Source organism: Panthera leo, chromosome A1 (genome assembly GCF_018350215.1).
Source record: "Panthera leo isolate Ple1 chromosome A1, P.leo_Ple1_pat1.1, whole genome shotgun sequence".
NCBI classification, from domain to species: domain Eukaryota; kingdom Metazoa; phylum Chordata; class Mammalia; order Carnivora; family Felidae; genus Panthera; species Panthera leo.
The window spans coordinates 27,545,903-27,567,006 of NC_056679.1; the positions used below are offsets into that span (position 1 = coordinate 27,545,903).

Here is a 21,104-nt window from a genome sequence, read left to right on the forward strand (position 1 = left end):
TGAACAGCCTTTGTTTTTCTTCTCAGAAATAAAAATAAGTTTCAGGTACTGCTTAGGGAGGCACAGACTTGGAAAGAAATGCATCTCTGGAATTCTATGGTATCAGTCACCAGTTGACAAGCTATTTAATAGGGTACCATTAATGAGCAGTAGGCATGTCAGTGCTTCTAAAGTCACTGTCTCTATTGCTTTTCTCTGATATTAAATGATCAGCTACTTGGAATATATATATATATTATATATATATTATATATATATTATATATATATTATACACACACACACACACACACACACACACACACACACACACACAGAAGAATATAGCTTTGCTGGGCAAGGCCCACCTTCCAGAATCTACATGTGTGAGGCATTGTTTGAGTTCTCTATATGTTGGATGCAGCAGCATTTTAGCTGAGCAGCAAAGCAGTACGAAGGGCTGAAGGAAGGACATTCCAGGCAAGGATGAGAACAGTGGATTTGGGGCTTCAGCGTCAGGTAAACAGGAGTTTTAGATCCATCTTCGCCTCATGATCTTGTCAAGTTGTTTCACGTATCCAAGTCCATTTCCTTATTCACAACATGAGGATAATATCTACTTCATAGAATTTAAAGGTTAAATAAAATAATAGAAATAAAATGCCTGGCAGTTTAATGCATTGACACTGCCGTAAGTGATGTAAAGTCTCCTCTTCCTTGGTTAGCTTATTCTGAGTCCAGTTGGATCTCTGTGCTCTCTCCTTACCAGAGTCTAGTTAGAATTGTTGCCAGTTAGTTGGAATATCCTTGAAAAACATATTTAACTTTCCTCTGTTTCAATCCTTATCACTAGAAGAATAAACCATGTTGATTATCTCTGAGGGGACATTTTTTTTAGGCTTAATTAAACAAACATTTAGATCATCCTTTAAAATGTGCTGGATGATTATGCTTATACTAGCCTTCTTTTTATATATCCCCAGGGACATCTTCAGACGATATGCATAAATCACTCAGTAAGCAAGTGTGTATGGAGAGCTTAGTGTATGCTTAGTACAGAGGTTGAGTTATTAGAACCAGTCCCATGGTAGGGAGACTAGTAAATTGTGGTGGCGATGTTTTTCCTATGATTTTTTTTTTCTATACATTCACAGGCCAGAAGCTGGGCTTACAAGGATTCTCTAAAGGAAGAAGAAAATAAGAAATTGCAAAAGATGAAGGAGGAACAACGTCAGAAGGTAGTCACAAGACCTTATTGCTCACTGCTAATTGTTTGATTGTAGTACTAGATAATTTTTAAGGTTTTCTGAACAGAAATACTTATATATATGAAAATTGTGAAAAAACCCATTAAATATAAAAGGTGAGATTTTGGTGTGTTTTAAGAGTATGGTGGGGTGTGGTCAAAACTTTGGGTCAAAACTCTCATGACACTTAGCCTCATGGGGTTTGCCATCTAGTATGTGTGCTGGAGGGAGGCCAGCAGTTTGCAGAGAAGTTCTGATTTGCAAAATGTGATCACTGTCACTGCCATTTTTTCAAACCAAAGATGTATGAAATTACAAATCATGTCCAGAGAATAATGAATAATAGATATCCATACAAAGTTATGAAACTGGCTTAAATGTTCACCTAAAAATACACCTGTTATACAACAAAAGATACTCCACACATATATACGAATTTGTGAGGTATTCCAAATTATTTTGAGCAACAGAAATCAGGGAAATGAAGGCAGAGCTTCGGAAGAAGAGCACTTAAAGGGTAATTCTCGTTAGAATCTAAAACTTCTGGTATGTTGACTGAAAACATTCAATATTGTGACTTGATGGTCATACCTGCCTTTCCTACATCTGCTCAGATGGGGCCAGCGGCTCCTCAGCAAGGGATCAGATGATGATCAGTGGTTAGCTCCAAGGCACCACCTCATTCCAGATCCTTTAAAGAAGCAAAATAGACTATTCAGCTAGTTGGACACCATTACCTTCCCCATCATTATTTTCCAACTTGCCATATTGGTGGCTGATAAATCCTGTCCTTTCGTCCAGAATCTCTCTCAAAGCCATTTCTTCATTTGTACAATTAACTTGACTTCTAACTCCCATTTGATTTCCTTGATTCAGTTCAAATTATTTTCCTTATGCCTTTGCTGCACAACATAATTTATTATAGCAATTGTGTGTAAAATCGTTTTATGAAATAGGCTGTATGTATCGTCACTGCTATAATTTGACCCTTCTAAGTGCTACCCTCCTTCCAACAGTGGTCCACCCCTTCCTTGTTTGTTGTTTCTGCCAGCATGCAGTCTAAATGATTGTGTCACTCAACTGCTTTGTGCCTAGGAGGTAATAATTAAATCATTGAAGGAAATAATGTAAGTTGTGTATTTAGTTATTAAGTTACTATGTAAAAAAGGAAGAAACCAGAAAACATTTTTATTCCTTGGTGTTTTTTTAATATCTTTGTTTTGACAAAGACCTCATAATGAAAGCACAATTAAATAATATTATAGTAACAGTCAGCAGTAATTAGCACATAGAAGCTAAGTCTGGTATATACTCGTGGTGTATTTTCAATAATGTCTGTCAAGTGATATGTAAATGTTAGTCTGTTTCTGTGACCTTCGAAGTCAATATCAAGTCCTGAGGTGTTTAGATACTGACGAGAATGTTGTGAAGTCAGCGTAGGATATGATTTATATAAAAATAACTTCTAGTGAATTTTAAATAGTACTTTATAAAGTTTGGGGGCATATTTGGAACGTGAAAACCATTAAAAGTAGAACATTTCACAAAGAGAATGCTCAACAGATTAGAAAATCAGATCTGGGATTTAATTTTCAGGTTGAGCAGTTATTTTAAACAGTGAGAATTAAGCTTTTTATTTCTTAATCTTGTTTTTCTTCTAGAGTTAGACAAATATTGATACATACATATTTTCTGGTTATTGACTGAGCGTATGTTTCTTTTGCATAAATTATTTCCCTTTACTTACTGTAGCTTTCAGTAAAATGAATAACTTTGACATACACATAATTCCATCATTAGAGTTTTCAGTATCAGTAGAATACATAAGGGTATTTACCTTATTTTTATTTCTCTTCTTTTTTCCACTCTATTATTTACATGTCCACAGAAGGGCATTTCTTGATTGGTAGAGTCTCATTCCGTATCACTTCAATGATTTAGCTTAAAAAATAAGGATCATGTTTATGGTAAGAAGATACAGGAAAAAAAACATGTATAACATAACATCTATTCATGTGTTTGTTCTTTTCATTCATTCAACAAATATTTAGTGAATTCCCGCTATGAAGTGAGTCATCAGCAAATAACCTAGGTTAGGTTGAGATGATAGCACATTTATTTTGTTCTGTGTCTCTTTCATATTCTTTCATTACTCTGGGAACAGTAGGTTCTTCCTTAAGGTTACCCTTTCAATATTTTACATTTGATTCAGTTTCTTCTAGAAATTTTTTTATAATTCCCCTTTCCCCCTATACACTCAATATGTTCTTCTCTTTTCACTACTTTGTGTGTGTGTGTGTATGTGAACAGTTACACTTACTCTTGTCTTTCTAAAATAACCCCTTCCTTGATTCTGCTATCCTCAGAGATACTATCTTTTCTTCTTCTACCAGAAAAAAAAGACAAAGACAAAGGTAATCTTCCTGTAATCACATATTTATTAGCCATTTTGCCCTTTGTTCCTTATGTTCTGGTTTATATTTAGCAATGATCATACTGAAACTGCTCTCCAAAGGTAAATCCCTTCTGACCATTCAATTCAGTGGTCTTTTGCAATCCCTGTCTCTCTCTCTAACTCTGTAACAGTATTTAATACCACTTTAAAACTTTCCTTTTCTGGCTTTTTTTTTCACTCTATTACTCTGGTGGATCTACCTCAGAGTAATCTATCCCAGTATTCAGCCAGCCAGCCAGCCAGCCAATCAACAAACATGTATTGAGCTCCTATTATATTTGGAGTCTTTTGTAAGATGCTAGAGCAGGATAGACCAGAACCCTAACCTCCCAAAGTTTACTTTTTAATGGAGGAGATAGACAATTAAAAGGAGACAGAGAAATAAAACACTATATTTTTAAATTTATAGTGATCAATCACTTTGTAGTAATTAATGCTGTGAAGGGATAAATTGTGTGTTGTGATAACTTCAGGGTGATGTATTGAATGCTATCGATTGCCTGCCTTTCTCTTAAAACACTGATTTTTTTTTTCCTCAGTATACATTTTACTTGGCATGGGCCATGTTTCAGAGAAGGCAGGCACTTCCCGGGTCCAGGGATCCAATCCAAAAGGGTCTAACTGCTCCTGGGAGTTCCATTCTCCTCAATGTGATTGGTTCAGCTATGGACATAGGAAATAGTTCCAACCAATGAGACTTACAGGAAACCTGTCATTTAGTTCAGATTTTTATCAATATGAAATGGACTAGTCTTCCTATTCGGTGATTTTCAGCTTTATTTCTTTTTTTGTCTTTTTATTTTGTCTGATTCTAATATTTTCTCTGCTAGCTTTTTTGTTAGAATTTGGCGATACCTTTTTCTATCACTTAATTTGAACCTCTCTGTGTCATTTGGTTTAAATTATATTTCTAGTGATAAAAAGTGGCCGATTTTCTTTTTACCCAGTATCATAGTCTCTTTTATTTAGTATATTCTCATTTATTGTGATTACTAGTGCTTTTGCACAATTCTTGGTACATAATTTACTTTGTAGCTATATTTTCTTGTTTTCTGTTCTTTATTTTTTTTTTTTGACTCTTTGAATTTTCTCTGTTCCATTTATTTACCTTTCCTCTTTTCTTTCCTCTCCTCCTTCCTTTCCCCTGGCTCCTTCCCCAGTAGTAAGAAATTTCAGTGTTTTTATTATTTTATTTTTTACTTTCTAAAATTTATTTATTTTTTATAATTTACATCCAAGTTAGCACATGGTGCAACAATGATTTCAGGAGTAGATTCCTTAAGCCCATTACCCATTTAGCCCACTCCCCCCCACACACAACCCCTCCAGCAACCCTCTGTTTGTTCTCTATATTTAAGAGTCTCTTATCTTTTGTCTTCCTCCCTGTTTTTATATTATTTTTGCTTCCCTTCCCTTATGTTCATCTGTTTTGTATCTTAAAGTCCTCATATGAGTGAAGTCATATGATATTTGTCCTTTTCTGACTAATTTCTCTTAGCATAATACCTTCTAGTTCCATCCACGTAGTTGCAGATGGCAAGATTTCATTCTTTTTGATTGCCAAGTAATACTCCACACACACACACACACACACACACACACACACACACACACACACACCACATCTTCTTTATCCATTCATACATTGATGGATATTTGGGCTCTTTCCATACCTTGGCCGTTATAGATATTTCTGCTATAAACATTGGGGTGTATGTGCCCCTTCGAAACAGCATACCTGTATCCCTTGGATAAATACCTTGTAGTGCAATTGCTGGGTCATAGGGTGGTTCTATTTTTAATTTTTTGAGGAAACTCCATACTGTTTTCCAGAGTGGCTGCACCAGCTTGCATTGCCACCAGCAGTGCAAAAGAGATCCTCTATTTCCGCATCCTCCCCAACATCTGTTGTTGCCTGACTTGTTAATGTTAGCCATTCTGACAGGTGTGAGGTGGTATCTCATTGTGGTTTTGATTTGTATTTCCCTGATGATGAGTGATGTTGAGCATTTTTTCATGTGTCGGTTGGCCATCTGGATGTCTTCTTTGGAGAAGTGTCTATTCATGTCTTTTGCCCATTTCTTCCCTGGATTGTTTGTTTTTCGGGTGTTGAGTTTCATAACTTCTCTATAGATTTTGGATACTAACCCTTTATCTGATATGTCCTTTGCAAATATCTTCTCCCATTCTGTAAGTTGCCTTTTAGTTTTGCTGATTGCTTCCTTGGCTTTGTGGAAGCTTTTTATTTTGATGAGGTCCCAGTAGTTCATTTTTGTTTTGGTTCCCCTTGCCTCTGGAGACATATTGAATAAGAAGTTGCTGCAGCCAGGGTCAAAGAGGTTTTTGCCTGGTTTCTCCTCGAGGATTTTGATGGATTCCTATCTTACATTTAGGTCTTTCATCCATTTTGAGTTTATTTTTGTGTATGGTGTAAGAAAGTGGCCCAGGTTCATTCTTCTATGTCGCTGTTCAGTTTTCCCAGCACCACTTGCTGAAGAGACTGTCTTTATTCCATTGGATATTCTTTCCTGCTTTGTCAAAGATGAGTTGGCCATACGTTTGTGGGTCCATTTCTGGGTTCTCTATTCTGTTCCATTGATCTGAGTGTCTGTTTTTGTGCCAGTACAATACTGTCTTGATGATTACAGCTTTGTAATACAGTTTGAAGTCTGGGATTGTGACACCTCCAGCTTTGGTTTTCTTTTTCAACACTTCTTTGGCTATTCAGGGTCTTTTCTGGTTCCACACAAATTTTAGGATTGTTTATACTAGCTCTGTGAAGAATGCTGGTGTTATTTTGATAGGGATTACATTGAATATGTAGATTGCTTTGGGTAGTATTGACATTTTAACAATATTTGTTCTTCCTATCCAGGAGCATGGAATATTTTTCCTTTTGTGTGTGTGTGTGTGTGTGTGTCTTCTTCAATTTCTTTCGTAAGCTTTCTATAGTTTTTAGTGTGTAGATTTTTCACCTCTTTGGTTAGATTTATTCCTAGATATTTTGTGGGTTTTGGTGCATTTGTAAATGGGATCAATTCCTTGGTTTCTCTTTCTGTTGCTGCATTAATGGTGTATAGGAATGCAACAGATTTGTGCATTGATTTTATATCCTGAAACTTTGCTGAGTTCATGGATCAGTTCTAGCAGTTTTTTGTGACATCTTTTGGGTTTTTCATATTGAGTATCATGTCATCTGCGAAGAGTGAAAGTTTGACCTCCTCCTGGCCGATTTGGATGCCTTTTATTTCTTTGTGTTGTCTGATTGCTGAGGCTAAGGCTTCCAGTACTATGTTGAATAACAGTGGTGAGAGTGGGCATCCCTGTCTTGTTCCTGACCTTATGGAACTGAGACCTTAAGCTCTTAGTTTTTCCCCATTGAGGATGGTATTAGCAGTGGGTCTTCCATATTTGGCTTTTATGATCTCGAGGTATGATCCTTCTATCCCTACTTTCGTGAGGATTTGTATCAAGAAAGGATGCTGTATTTTGTCAAATGCTTTCTCTGTATCTATTGAGAGGATCATGTGGTTCTTGTCCTTTCTTTTATTTTAGTATATGTGCTGCCGAAGCGAGCACTGTCCTTTCTTTTATTGATGTGATGAATCACAGTAATTGTTTTGTGGATATTGAACCAGCCCTGCATCCCAGGTATAAATTCCACTTGGTCGTGGTGAATAATTTTTTTAATGTATTGTTGAATGCAGTTGGCTAGTATCTTGTTGAGGGTTTTTGCATCCATGTTCATCAGGAAAATTAGTCTATAGTTCTCCTTTTTAGTGAGGTCTTTGTCTGGTTTTGGAATCAAGGTAATGCTGGCTTCATAGAAAGAGTTTGGAAGTTTTCCTTCCATTTCTATTTTTTGGAACAGCTTCAAGGGAATAGGTGTTAACTCTTCTTTAAATGTTTGGTAGAATTCCCCTGGAAAGCCATCTGGCCCTGGACTCTTGTTTTTTGGCAGATTTTTGATTACTAATTTGATTTCCTTACTGGTTATGGGTCTGTTCAAATTTTCTATTTCTTCCTGTTTCAGTTTTGGTAGTGTATATGTTTCTAGGAATTTGTCCATTTCTTCCAGATTGTCCATTTTATTGGTGTATAATTGCTCATAATATTCTCTTGTTATTGTTTGTATTTCTGCTGTGTTGGCTGTGATCTCTCCTCTTTAAATCTTGCTTTTTATTTATTAGGGTCCTTTCCTTTTTCTTTCTGATCATACTGGCTAGGGGTTTATCAATTTTGTTAATTCTTTGAAAGAACCAGCTCCTGGTTTCATTGATATGTTCTATCATTTTTTTTTTTTTTTTTTTTGGTTTTGGTAGCATTGATTTCTGCTCTAATCTTTATTATTTCCTGTCTTCTGCTGGTTTGGGGTTTTATTTGCTATTCTTTTTCCAGCTTTTTAAGGTGTAAGGTTAGTTGTGTATCTATGACCTTTCTTCCTTCTGTAGGAAGGCCTGGATTGCTGTAAACTTCCCTCTTATAACTGCCTTTGCTGTGTCCCAGAGGTTTTGGGCTGTGGTGTTATCATTTTAATTGGGTCTATGTACTTTTTAATTTCTTCTTTAACTTCTTGGTTAGACCATTCATTTCTTAGTAGGTTGGTCTTTAGTTGCTAAGTATTTGTTACTTTTCTACACTTTTTCTTGTGGTTGGTTTTGAGTTTCATAGCATTGTGGTCTGAAAATATGCATGGTATGATCTCAATCTTTTTGTACTTGTTGAGGGCTGCTTTGTGTCCCAGTATGTGATATATTCTGGAGAATGTTCCAAGGGCACTGGAGAAGAATGTGTATTCCACTGCTTTAGGAAGAAGAGTTCTGAATATATCTGTTAAGTCCATCTGGCCCAGTGTGTCATTCAAAGCCATTGTTTCCTTGTTGATTTTCTGTTTAGATGATCTGTCCATTGTTGTAAGTGGGGTGTTGAAGTCCCCTACTATGATGGTATTATTATCAATGAGTTTCTTTATGTTTGTGATTAATTATATATTTGGGTGCTTTCACATTTGGAGCATAAATGTTTACAATTGTTAGGTCTTCTTGGAGGATAGACCCCTTAATTATGATATAATGCCCTTCTTTATCTCTTTTTACAGTCTTTATTTTAAATTCTAGATTGTCTGATATAAGTATGGCTAGTCTGGCTTTCTTTTGGTGACCATTAGCATGATAGATGGTTCTCCATCCCCTTACTTTCAATCTGAAAGTGTCTTTAGGTCTAAAGTGGGTCTCTTGTAAACAGCACATAGATGGATCTTGTTTCCTTATCCATTCTGTTACCCTGTGTCTTTTGATTGGAACATTTAGTCCATTGACATTTAGAGTGAGTACTGAAAGATATGAATTTATTGCCATTATGTTGCCTGTAGAGTTGGAGTTTCTGGTGGTGGTCTCTGGTCCTTTCTAGTCTTTGTTGCTTCCCATCATCCCCCCCCCCCCCACCAGTCTTTTCTCCCTTCAGAGAGTCCCCCTTAAAATCTCTTGCAGGGCTGGTTTAGTGGCTATGAACTCCTTTAATTTTTGTTTGTCTGGGAAACTTTTAATCTCCCCCTCTATTTTGAATGACAGCCTTGCTAGGTAAAGAATTCTTGGCTGCATATGTTTCTGATTCAGCACATTGAATATATCCTGCCACTCCTTTCTGGCCTGCCAGGTTTCCGTGGATAGGCCTGCTCTGAACCCGATCTGTCTTCCCTTGTAGGTTAAAGACTGTTTTTCCCTTGCTGCTCTCATGATTCTTTCCTTGACTGAGTATTTTGTGAATTTGGAAGTGATATGCTTTGTTGATGTTTGGTTTTTGTTGGATCTAATGGGAGTCCTCTGTGCTTCCTGGATTTTGATGTCTGTGTCTTTCCCTAGGTTAGGAAAGTTTTCCTCTATGATTTTCCCTCATAACCCTTCTACCCCTTTTTCTCTCTCTTCATTTTCTGGGGCTCCTATGATTCCAATGTTGTTCCTTTTTAATGTCACTGATTTCTCTAATTCTTAAATCATGCTGTTTTGCCTTAGTCTCCCTCTTTTTTTCTGCTTTATTGTTCTCCATGAGTTTGTCCTCTATATCACTGATTCACTGCTCTGCCTTATCCATCCTTGCTGCTGCAGCATCCATGGAGATTACAGCTCAGTTATAGCATTTTTTATTTCATCCTGATTAGCTTTTACTTCTTTTATCTCTACAGAAAGGGATTCTAATCTGTTTTCAACCCCAGCTAGTATTCTTATTATTGTGATTCTAAATTCTGGTTCAGACATCTTGCTTGTATCTGTGTTGATTAAGTCCTTGGCTGTCATTGCTTCTTCCTATTCTTTTTTTGGGGTGAATTCCTTCACTTTGTCATTTTGAAGGAAGAAAAGGAATTAATAAGGTAAAAAAAAATTAAAATTAAAAAATTAAAACAACACAAAATAAATCAAATAAAGGATGCTTGATCTTAGGTGTGTTATGGTCTGGTTGTTGAAAAGAGCTTGATAGATTAGAGAATAAAGGGAAAGATAAGAAAAGGAAAAAAAAAGGAAAATGTTTGAAAATTTGAAAAAATGAATACAGTGTAATAGAATAAAATGAAATTGTGGCAGTATAAAAATAGAATTTGAAATATTTACAAAAAAGGAAAAAATTTAGTGGAAAAAAATTAAAGAAAAATATTTTTAGAAATGGGAATAAAAAATAAATTTTTTCTCTTTCTGTATTCAAGTATAAGAAAAGAAAAGAAAAGAAAATTGAATAGATGGACCAGCAAACAAACTGAAGTACAATTGAAATTACATCAATTTCCCCTAGAAGTCGAACTATGAAGCACTTTGTAGTCCATAAACTAAGCAGGTGGAGAGACTTGTGTTGTTCCTGAAGGGCAAGGTTGGCCAAGTTGGGCAGGGCTTAGTGTAATGGCTCCATTCTCCACTAGATGTTGCTGCTCAGCTTACTGGGGTGGATTGTTGTGGCACCTGTAAGATGTGTATGCGCATGTGTGGGAGGGGGAAAAATGGCCTCACCCAGCTACCCAGTCTCTAGTATTAGAACTCTTTGCTCTCCTCAACCAGCAATCATGCTCTTTTGTCTCTGGCTTCCATCCACTCCCCGCTTCTACACTGTCTGTGACCAATCTGTTAGGCTGCCAGGCGGCACTTCCCTCCTAAGTTTTATCTCAGCTGCGGCTGAGTTTCCCAACACCTCACCTCTGAGGGACTGTGGCTTTGACCTGCTCAGTCCCTCTATGGGAGCGTCTCACTAAGCAATAGCCGAGTACCAGCCAACCCCCAGGAACATTTGGGAGACCGCGCTGCTGATGTCCAGAGACTGCGGCTGGGTGCTAGCCCACTCAAGAAAAAGTTCCACGATCATGTAGCAGCGGTGTTTTGGGGTTATGGAAAATCTCAACACACATCTGGTGCCAGGTTTCCCCCTTAATGTCCTTGTTCCAGCACCAGGTAATGTGGCTGTTCTCTGGGGTTCACTGGGACCTTTGCCTGTGGGGCTGCTGAATAGCCTCTACCAGATACCCTCCCAGCAGGGCAACTGCCTCTGCCCGTGTGGCCTGAGGACCCCTCGGACCTGGCTCTCTGCTCCTGGAGATTTGCCCTTCCCACCAGAGCACCACCAGTATCGAGCTGCGGAGTTTCAGACTCTGCACTCCCTGTTTATAGAGTCTTAATGGGATTTAAACTCTCTCCTTTCTCCTTTCTCCCTTTTTTTCCCAGTGCCTTGTGTATTCTTTCTTTTCTTCTAGCCGCTTTCGGGTGAGGGGTGGGGGGTGGGGGGCAGTGAGGGGGGTGCTTTCCATGCTCACCCCTCTCTCTGTCCTCTCTCTGCAAGCAAAAACAGGTCCCTGCCCTCTGCGGCTGTCTCCCCTGGTTCACCTCTCCATGCTGCTGGTACCTGCAGAGTTCTGTGGTTCAGGTTGTGCGGATTGTTGTGTTAATCCTCAAATCAGTTTTCTAGGTGTGCAGGATGGTTTAGTGTTGATCTGGCTGTATTTCAGGGATGAGAGACACACAAAAAAAACTTCCATGCTGTTCTGCTATCTTGGCCCCTCCACCTCAGTGTTTTTATTTTTAATCTTGTATGACCTTTGACCCATTTAATTTCAAAATATATATCTCACTTTAGGGAAATGTCTCTTTTATGTTTATTCTACTCTATCGTCTCTGTTCTTTATTTCTGGGATGTGTATCAAATGGATTTTGGAAATCTGTTCTTTATATATCTTAATTGTTTTCCTGATACTTTCTGTCCGTTTGGCCTTTTTCATTGTGTTCTGGGAGAAATCTTTGATTAGATCATCCAGCTCACTAATTTATTTCATAAGTTTCCATTCTGCCTATTTGGCACATGTATTGAATTTGTTTCTTTACCAAGATTGCTGATTTGTTCATGACCATGTTATGTTTTAACAGTGCCATATTCTTTCTAGTCTCTTCATTGAGGGTAATTACACCAACATTAAAGTTTTCGATTTACTATTTTAACTGTACTCTTTTCCTTTCCATTTTAAGTTTTATCTCCTGTGGTTTTCTTTCTTAAATGTACGATTCTTGGTTATCTTCTTTGTTCGGGCGTGCTGTCAAGTGGGGTATGTGGGAGCTCGGCTTCTGGGAGGAGTAGCCTCTTTTCCTCCTATAGTCAGTAGGCGTCAGGGACATCGTCCCGTTTCTCTGAGCCCAGACACCCCTCCTCTATTCACTGGTTAGCCAGTGGGCCATGTCCGTGCTGTCTCCTGTGTAGTGCAAGTGTGGGAGGAGAAAGGGCCCCGTTCCTAGCTGCTCTCACTGCACTTCTCCAACTCATCCTCTTAATGACCACCTCAGTATTCCCTCCTGGAGCTCTTTCAGAAGCACAGCTAACTCAGTCCAGTTTATCCTACACACTTGTTTCCCTGTGTAAGTTATCCTGCCTCCTTCCTACCATTCAGGAACTTAAACTTCTGATAGGCCAGTTGCACGTACCGATTTTGCATGTTTATTGACTTCTGTGTAGCCATTTGGAAAGTAAAAACAAGCCAAAAAGTAAGAAAACACTGAAATAATTGGGTGGCAGAGAAAATTATTGTAGAATATATCAAAAAATTATGACAGCATTTTATGGGGCGTGCTTGCAAAGTTGTATTTTGAGATGTTGTACTCAGAAAGGAAAAATCATAGCTTTTAAATCCAATCAGTACTAAAAAAGAAATGAATTAAGCACCCAATCTAAGAATTTAGAACAAGAACAATAAACGACACTGAAGGAAGTAATTAAGATAAGAAACATAAATTAATAACAACCTCAAGAAACAGCTGTTATAAAAATCCAACAGTTTGTTTTTTGATAAGGTCGCAAAATGAACAAATCTATGGCAAGTCCAATCAAGAAGAGATGAGTAAAAATGCAAATACGCAACATTAGAAATGAGGAGCCAGGACCGTACATTTGGAAAAGATTAAGCTTATATTACTAGAGATAATGGTATGCTAATAATTTGAATATGTGGATTAAGTGAAAGATTTTATAGGAAAATATAAAACTCTAAAATGACTCAGAGTTAAAATACATACAGACAATTGCAAATGCATGTGATCTGTAAAGTTTTATGAGAATTACTCTCCCTCAACAAGCTAAACTTGGAAAATTTTACAGGCAAGTTCATTGGAATTTTCAAGGAACAGTTTTTTTTTCCTATGCTTTACAAATGGTTTTTGAGCAAGGAAAGAGATTAATGTAGAATTAATATTGAACTCGAATCTCTGTATGTCACAGCCTGATAAAGGGAGCACAAACATGGAAACTTGTAGAAATTAACATTTGAAAGAAAACTTTAGTTAATGATATTTTTTTCTCTTAGATAATTTACTAAGGCAAAGTAAGGTTTATTCTAAGAACATAAAGATGACTAGCTATATGTTATAACTTTTTATATCTTTTCTCTCCAGTAGGGTAGGTTATGAAAGAAAATCCATTGGATTTTAGCAACAACAACAAAAACAAGCATTGATAAATTTTAATCTTTACTACTAATTAACAACAAAAAAAATTATCATCAACTAGATATTTAAAAGATTGTGTTAACATACATATAGTTTTCCAAACCAATAACCAACATTAATTCAATGGTGAAATATTAGAGCACTAAACAGTATCAGGATATCTGCAACACCTACTACCAACCAGTATTGTTCTGGAAATTCTAACCTAGTGCTTCATGGGTTAAAGTTATTTGATGGAAAAAAAATTTTTTTTTAAGCTGAAAACTCTTAACATAGCGTGGAACAAAGTTTGGGAATTGTTTTAGCTAACTTGATAAGGCAAAAATACAAAACGGACCTTTTCTAATTATTGGAAATAAGTTATTATTTTTGGGTGAGAGCAATTTGCCTGTACAGCCTAAGAGAGTCTATAAAATAGAGGAATCAACAACTTTCTCAAATATCAGCAAACATTAATTAGAAAATATAATAGAATAAAAAGTCCTTATCAAAAAGCAACTATGTAAAGAAATTACTCCATTCCCTCCCTTCCAAAAAAAAAAGTGAATAAGCCAAGAAAAAACCCCAGAACTTTCCTATGATCGTGTCAGTTTGAATAATATAGAGATGGGTGATGGTTCCGAGTGGTAAAATTCAATATTGTCATAACTATAGTTCTGTTCAAGTTAATTTGTGAGGTTAGTGCAACTCCAATAAAATTTTCAGGGGAATGAGGTGGTTTGAAAAGACTGTTTCTACATTTCAACCATGAGAATAATCACAAGACTAAACAAGAAGCTTTACAGAATATGGATAATAATTTGTGTGTGTGCTGGGGCAAGGAGAGCTTAAGGTATTAGCTGTTTAAAAATATCTGAAACTCCCTTGTACTGCTGTGCATAAGAGGTGAACTGAAGGGCTCTTTGACAATATCAAATTATAGTTTCCTAAATGTGAAAGTATTAGGTATAAAAGGTGTAAGTTTGTTGTGTGGAAATAATCAGAGGTCAGAGATGAACACAAGGTGTACATACAGTGTTGTTTATTTTCAAAATGATATTACTGGAAAGTTTGAAACCATTTGTTCAAGAGGTAAGAGAGGATTTTGAAGTTCAGAATACCATGGCGCAACTGCTGTGGTTTTTTTTTTTAATTTTTTTAAATTAAAAAAAAATTTTTTTCAATATATGAAGTTTATTGTCAAATTGGTTTCCATACAACACCCAGTGCTCATCCCAAAAGATGCCCTCCTCAATACCCATCACCCACTGTCGCCTCCCTCCCACCCCCCATCAACCCTCAGCTTGTTCTCAGTTTTTAAGAGTCTCTTATGCTTGGGCTCTCTCCCGCTCTAACCTCTTTTTTTTTTTTTTTTTCCTTCCCCTCCTGCAACTGCTGTGTTTTAATGACATGGGAATGTGATCACCCATATAAAAATGAAACAAATAAGTTTTATTAAAAATAGACTCTGGGTGAATTTTGAAGGCTGCCTCTTCTTCTTGTACTTTGTGCAGATTATTTCATCCCCCTAAGCTTTATTACGTACGAGAGTTATTTGCCCCGTGATACTGTTTCTAGGGTCAGCGGAGAGAAAGATTGTAGAAAGTTTATCTTAATGCCTGGCACGTGATAAGCACGTGATAATGCGACCTGGGGTGCTGATAGGAAGTTATAATCTGTGTGTATAAATCAAGAGATGAAGGAAATACACTGACATGTTATCAGTAGAGAGATTTTATGAGTGATTATTATGTCTGGCTTTATCGCTTCTGTACTTTCTACGCTTTCTACAATGAATAAGTAACTTTTATGAGAAATATTTTTTTTAAAAGAAGAAAGTTGACAGGCAATATTTCTGGGCTGAGAGAGAGCTGTGTGATTCAATGATTATTAGTAGCTGGAAGTCCATATGTCTTTAGATTAAAATGCTAGAACTAACAATAATTAGTAAAAGGGGAATGCCCATTATTGCTATTTTTTGACTCCCCTACTTTACCCATTAATATTTACTTCCTCTGATTTGGTTATCTCCTCTTAATTTCTTGAAGTAGTTTCCACTTTGTTCCCCAGTGAAGGCCATCTTTGCCCTTCTGGGCAAAGGTATTCCTGTGGGGGGCCCCAAAAGCAGGAGTTCTCTGAACTGCCCCCTCCCCCTGGAGCTCTCTCTCTTCTATTAAAAAACATTCAAAGGAAGGGGTTCTTTAACATGACATCACCTCTCCTGCTTCCACTGTCCTCTTCCTCTTGAGTTGAGAGAACATCCTCTCCTGGGAAAAGTTTGTCCTGGCCAGGCGATGGCACTTCAATGTTTACATAAAGCGGTCAAGCTGAACCATGTCGGAACGCGCCTCACTGGGATTCAGACATGATTTCAAAATGACCCTATCTTCGTCTTCAGTTACTGCACGAGAGCCTTCCTCTGGAGTATCCCTTTCCTTCTGGCCTCATCAGGTTTCTCCAGTGCCCAACTTTCACACACCTGGCTGTTGTGTGGTTGACCCTTTGGTTCAATGGACCACAGAGAAGTGATTTCTACAACCTCTGGCAGGAAGTGGTGAGCCCTCTACTTCTTGCTGTTAGCTTGGGCCCCGGCACTGATCCTTAGAGCTCCCCAGCCCCGTAGCCCATCCTCTGGCAAGAGCAACCCCCCCGCCCAACACACACCCCAGAAGCGTGAGCAAAGGGAGAGGCATGGATGGCTGTGTTGTCTGCATTTCCTCCCACCACTTTGGCCAATGTTCACAGCAGATTCTGCTGTTAGCATCTCCAAAATGGTATTTTATTTATCCTATTACTTTAGTGCCCTCTTAAGATGGAGCTCTGTTAACGTAGGGAGACGTGGGAAGCGTGGGGAGACGTGATCTCTTTCCTCTGGGAGTCTTCACGACATGCTTGCATTGTTGAGCCACACCCAGCACCATTTACTCCTTGTTTCTCGGCATCCCTTCCTTTGTAGCCCCACGCCCTATTGCTTGAACTGGTGTTCAGCAATACATTTCTTTGGGCTCTGTCTCATCGTTGCTTCTGGGTCTGTCTCCCTCACTGCACTTTGGCTTCCTTCAGGGTGGAGCTGTGTCTGTTTGCATCTGTACCTTCAGCATGAATCCAGGTGTCTGGAAAACGCTCGCTGCTTAGCAAATCGGTGTGGAGCGGGACAGGACTTGACAGCGCCTCAGATGCCGTGTGTCACATTCCTCCTGCTTAAGGCATTTTGATTTCCTTAACGTCCAAAGCTCAGCCCTTGGAACAAGAACCACTTATTTGTATCTGTCCAACTAGATATTGCACTTCTGTATGAGAAGCCAGTAAATGAACCGAGGATGTGTTTATAAGGCATGCAGATGCATCTGCAGTGGCTATCAATTCAGCAGAACAAATGAATTAGTCGAAATTATCCTTCGTGGTACCAAAGGAGAACCAGCCTCTTCCTAGTAAATACGCTTTGCTAGATATAGAATAATAACCCTGAGTGCGGTGACGCCAGAGCCTCCCCGCTGCCATCTGGACCAATGTTCTTGCATGGTGATGCCTCATCAGCTCTGCCCTGGTTTCCCGCCTGCTCTGGGTTTTCTCCTCTCCCTGGCCTTGCTCTGTCATAGGATGATGCATGTCACTCTCTTCCCGTCCCCCTTTCTTCCTGCCTGGCAGTTCTTGGCTTTGTAATGTAGTGTTTTTGCTTTTTTGCACCTTCATGTATTAAAAACTGTATGAATTGATGAGGATTTTTTTTTTTAAAGTTCGTTTATTTATTTTTAGGGAGAGAGCTGCGGGAAGGGCAGAGAGAGAGAGAGAGAGAGAGAAGAGAGAGAGAAGAGAGAGAGAGAATGCCAAGGAGTGCAGAGCCCGATGTGGGGCTCGAACCCACAAACCACGAGATCATGACCTGAGCCAAAGTTGGACTCAACTGACTGAACTGCTCAGGTGGCCCTCATTAGGATTTTTAAATAGAGGAAAACCTACAGAGCCGGAAATGGTCTCCCACACAGATAAACCTCTGTGGTTGGTATGAGAAAGTAATATATGCACATGGATTAAAAGTCAGAAAGCAAAAATTATATACGATGTTAAAGCTTCCTGCCCTGCCCATGCACTCCACTCTTCTCTCCCCAGCAATAATCACAGTTAACATTTTGGTGTATGTTTCTTTTTATAAAATTGTTTTAAATATGATACACATCTATAGATAAAAGTTGAAATGGATATATGTGTATCTTTTCTATTTACGCGGAACAGTCCCAAGAAAAGTGCTCTGAACCTACCTTTTTTTCTATTTATTTTATTTATTTGTCCCATAAAATTTTTTTTTTTTTGAGTATTTGACACACAATGTTACATTAGTTTTAGGTGCACAACTTAGTAAATTGATAAGTTTATAAAGTTATATGTTATACATTACAAGTGTGGCCACCCTCTGTCCCAGTACATCACTATTAAAATATCATTGACTGGGGGTGCCTGGGTGTCTCAGTTGGTTAAGTGTCCGACTTCGGCTCAGGTCATGATCTCGCGGCGTGTGAGTTCAAGCCCCACGTCGGGCTCTGTGCTGACAGCTCGGAGCCCGGAGACTGCTTCGGATTCTGTGTCTCCCTCTCTCTCTCTGCCCCTCCCCTGCTCACGCTCTGTCTCTCTCTGTCTCTCAATAATAAATAAACATTAAAAAAATTAAAAAATATATCATTGACTGTATTTTTATGTTGTACTTTTTATTCCCATGACTTGTTCATTCCATAACCGGGAGCCTTCACCCATTTTGCCCAACCCCAAACCCCTCCACTCTGGCAGCCATCAGTTTGTTCTCTGAACCTTTTATTACTTAATGTATCTTAAAGATCCCCCCATAGGTACCTCTCCTTCTCTCCCATCTACCTTATTCTTTGTACCTCCTGCATAGTATTCCATTATGTAGATGGTTTAACTTTCTGGTCCAGTTCCTTATTAATGGGCAGAGACTTTCTCTTGAACTTTTACTGTTTCAGTAATACAACTGTGACTATCTCTATACGTATATCTTTGAACAGTTCTTCAAAGGATGTGTATGTTTTACATTGATTGTTGTTGCTAAATTGTCCTTCAAAAACTAAATTGGTTTTCACTAATTTAGATGTACCACCAAAGTGCTTGAGTGTACTTGATTCCCTGTCAATCTTTTCTAGTTTTTGCCAGTATGATAGAAAAGTTTTCTCTCCTTGTTCCGATATTTCTTGGATTGTGTGTGAAGATGATGACCATTTTGAATTTATAAGCAATCTGTACTTTGTGAATTTTCTCTTCCCATCCTTTAGTTCTTTTTCTGTTTGGTTGTTGTGTTTTGTTTTTTTTTTTTTTTCTCATTAGTTTAGATGAAGTCTTATCAACCTCCTCAGACCTTTCTTGAGCCTTGATCTAAAATTGTAACTGAGTCTCACCTCAGTGTGTTCAATCCTCTGCATAGGATTACAACTGGATATATTTCCCACTTGTTTGTGGGCTTCTCTTTTTCTAGAGTAGAAACTCTTAATCATGGATCTCATCTGTCTTGTTCATTATTGTATCCCCATCACATAGATCCACACCTGGCTCATGATAAGCATTCAGGTGTTGTTGAGTGAATGAAAGAATAATTGAATTAGCCTATATGGGTTATAAAAATTTTTTGTTTGTTTTCTAATTTTGTTTATGGAATTTTTCCCAGTGGCAGCTTTGAATTGTTTATGCAACCACATTTATCAATAATTTTCCTTGATGATTTCAGAAACTTCCTTGTTCCACATTTATAAATAAATTTACCTCTGCCTCCTTTAAAGACCCCTGTGGCTCCATCTTTTAGTTCAACTGTTAGACCTCTATAAAATTTATTTTGATATTTTAAAAATCTAGTTTTAATTTTTCTCACAACAGTTGGCTAGTTCCTTGTCATTCGTTGAATTGGCTCTCCTGCATGCATTTAGCATACAACTTTATGGTAAACTACATTCCCACGGGTTTCTGGCCTCAGTCAGATTGTTTTAATTGCCGCAGTTTCATGATATGTTTTCATATTTGGCGAAGCTGATCTCTCTCCTTTCTTTTCGGTTTTTCATGGTATGATTGCCTATTAGCTTTTTTCCAGATGAATTTCAGAATCATTTTGCCAAGGCTGAAAAAATATTTTAAAGCAATGCATAATAGTATTCACATATACTCAGAATATATGCCTTGTATAGTTTTTGTCTCATGTTTCGAGCTGATGAGAATTTAATTTGTTCAGAATTCATGTTATTAAACTTAGGATGGGCTGGATATCAGAAGTTGCTTGTTGGAGAAATGCATGTGAGAAGAGTTGGCATCCTTTGGCAAGAGGGATTTTGATTTAGGCTGGATATGCTCTGTTAGAACTTTTGAGTGTCAGTGGGTGCTATATTTCTGGGTGTGGCGTTTATACTTGAGTGTGATGAACTCCTGACGAGTTATCCTTAATCTTAACTGCCTGTTTTGGATGCATCTTGCAAGAGACACTAGATACAAAAAAAGCCTAAACTTTAGTCTTTATTTTGCTACTAATGAGCCATTTAGCTCTTGATAAGTTAAACTGAGTTTCTGATCTTTTTCCCTCATCTGTAAAACGAGCATAATCTGCACTCAATTCATTCACTCATCAGATAATACCTTATTTTTCTGCCTACCTTTGGGAATTACTGTAAGGAACAAATAGCAGAATTCTGGTAACATTTTTGTTTGCAAATGTTAAGTCCTGGTTAAGCATTGTTCCTTGAAAAACTTCATTTGCTTACCTCCAGTCCCCCTCTCCCCAAATCCCATCGAAAAGACGATAAAGGAAAAAAAAATTAAAGCCATAAGCCAGGAAGAGCAAAAAAAACCAAAAAAAACAAAAACAAAAACAAAAAAACAAAACAGGCCAGCAATTGCAGCAAAGAAAAGAAATCGGCAGAATTTTGGGAGCTGAAAAGTAGAGCAGAAAAAGCCAAAACCCATTTGCAAGATGTAGTGAGGTGCCAGTTGAAGCAGTCCCAGTGCCATTCTGGAATTGGAGGCACCTGGTGCGTCCAGAGCTGGGGTTGAAAAGATGATGATGAATTGGAAGTCTAAATGAGGACCTGTAGGACCCCAGGAGCCCCTCCCTTGCCACAGTGAATGTTGGAAAATGTGGTAAAGATGAGGGCTGAGGAAGGTGATGTACTTGGGAGGGGAAGTTGGGACTGGGATGGGGGTAGTAATAGAGACATAAATCTTCTCCCATAGCAGGAAGTCAAAAGATATGTTTTTTAAAAGTTAAGACATAGAAGACTTTGCATGCTATTAAGAAGGAGGCAATTGAGAGGTGAAACTACACACAGGAATTGAAAGTGATTCTGTGGGAGGGGCGCCAGGGTGGCTCAGTTGGTTTAGCGTCTGACTCCGGCTCAGATCACAGTCTCGTGGTCTGTGGGTTTGAGCCCCACATCGGACTCTGTGCTGACAGCTCAGAGCCTGGAGCCTGCTTCGACGTTTTTTTTTTTGTTTTTTT

The 21,104-nt window shown here is 38.2% G+C and overlaps 1 protein-coding gene across 3 annotated transcripts in view; it reads left to right on the forward strand.

Annotated features, from left to right (window-relative positions):
- Positions 1-21,104, forward strand: part of EPSTI1 (epithelial stromal interaction 1) — a 97,737-nt gene that overhangs the window by 61,520 nt on the left and 15,113 nt on the right. For all 3 annotated transcript variants that reach the window (XM_042926514.1, XM_042926425.1, XM_042926530.1), the window contains one exon: positions 1,133-1,216. In XM_042926514.1, coding sequence (XP_042782448.1) covers positions 1,133-1,216 — 84 coding nt within the window. The remainder of the gene's footprint in view (positions 1-1,132; positions 1,217-21,104) is intronic.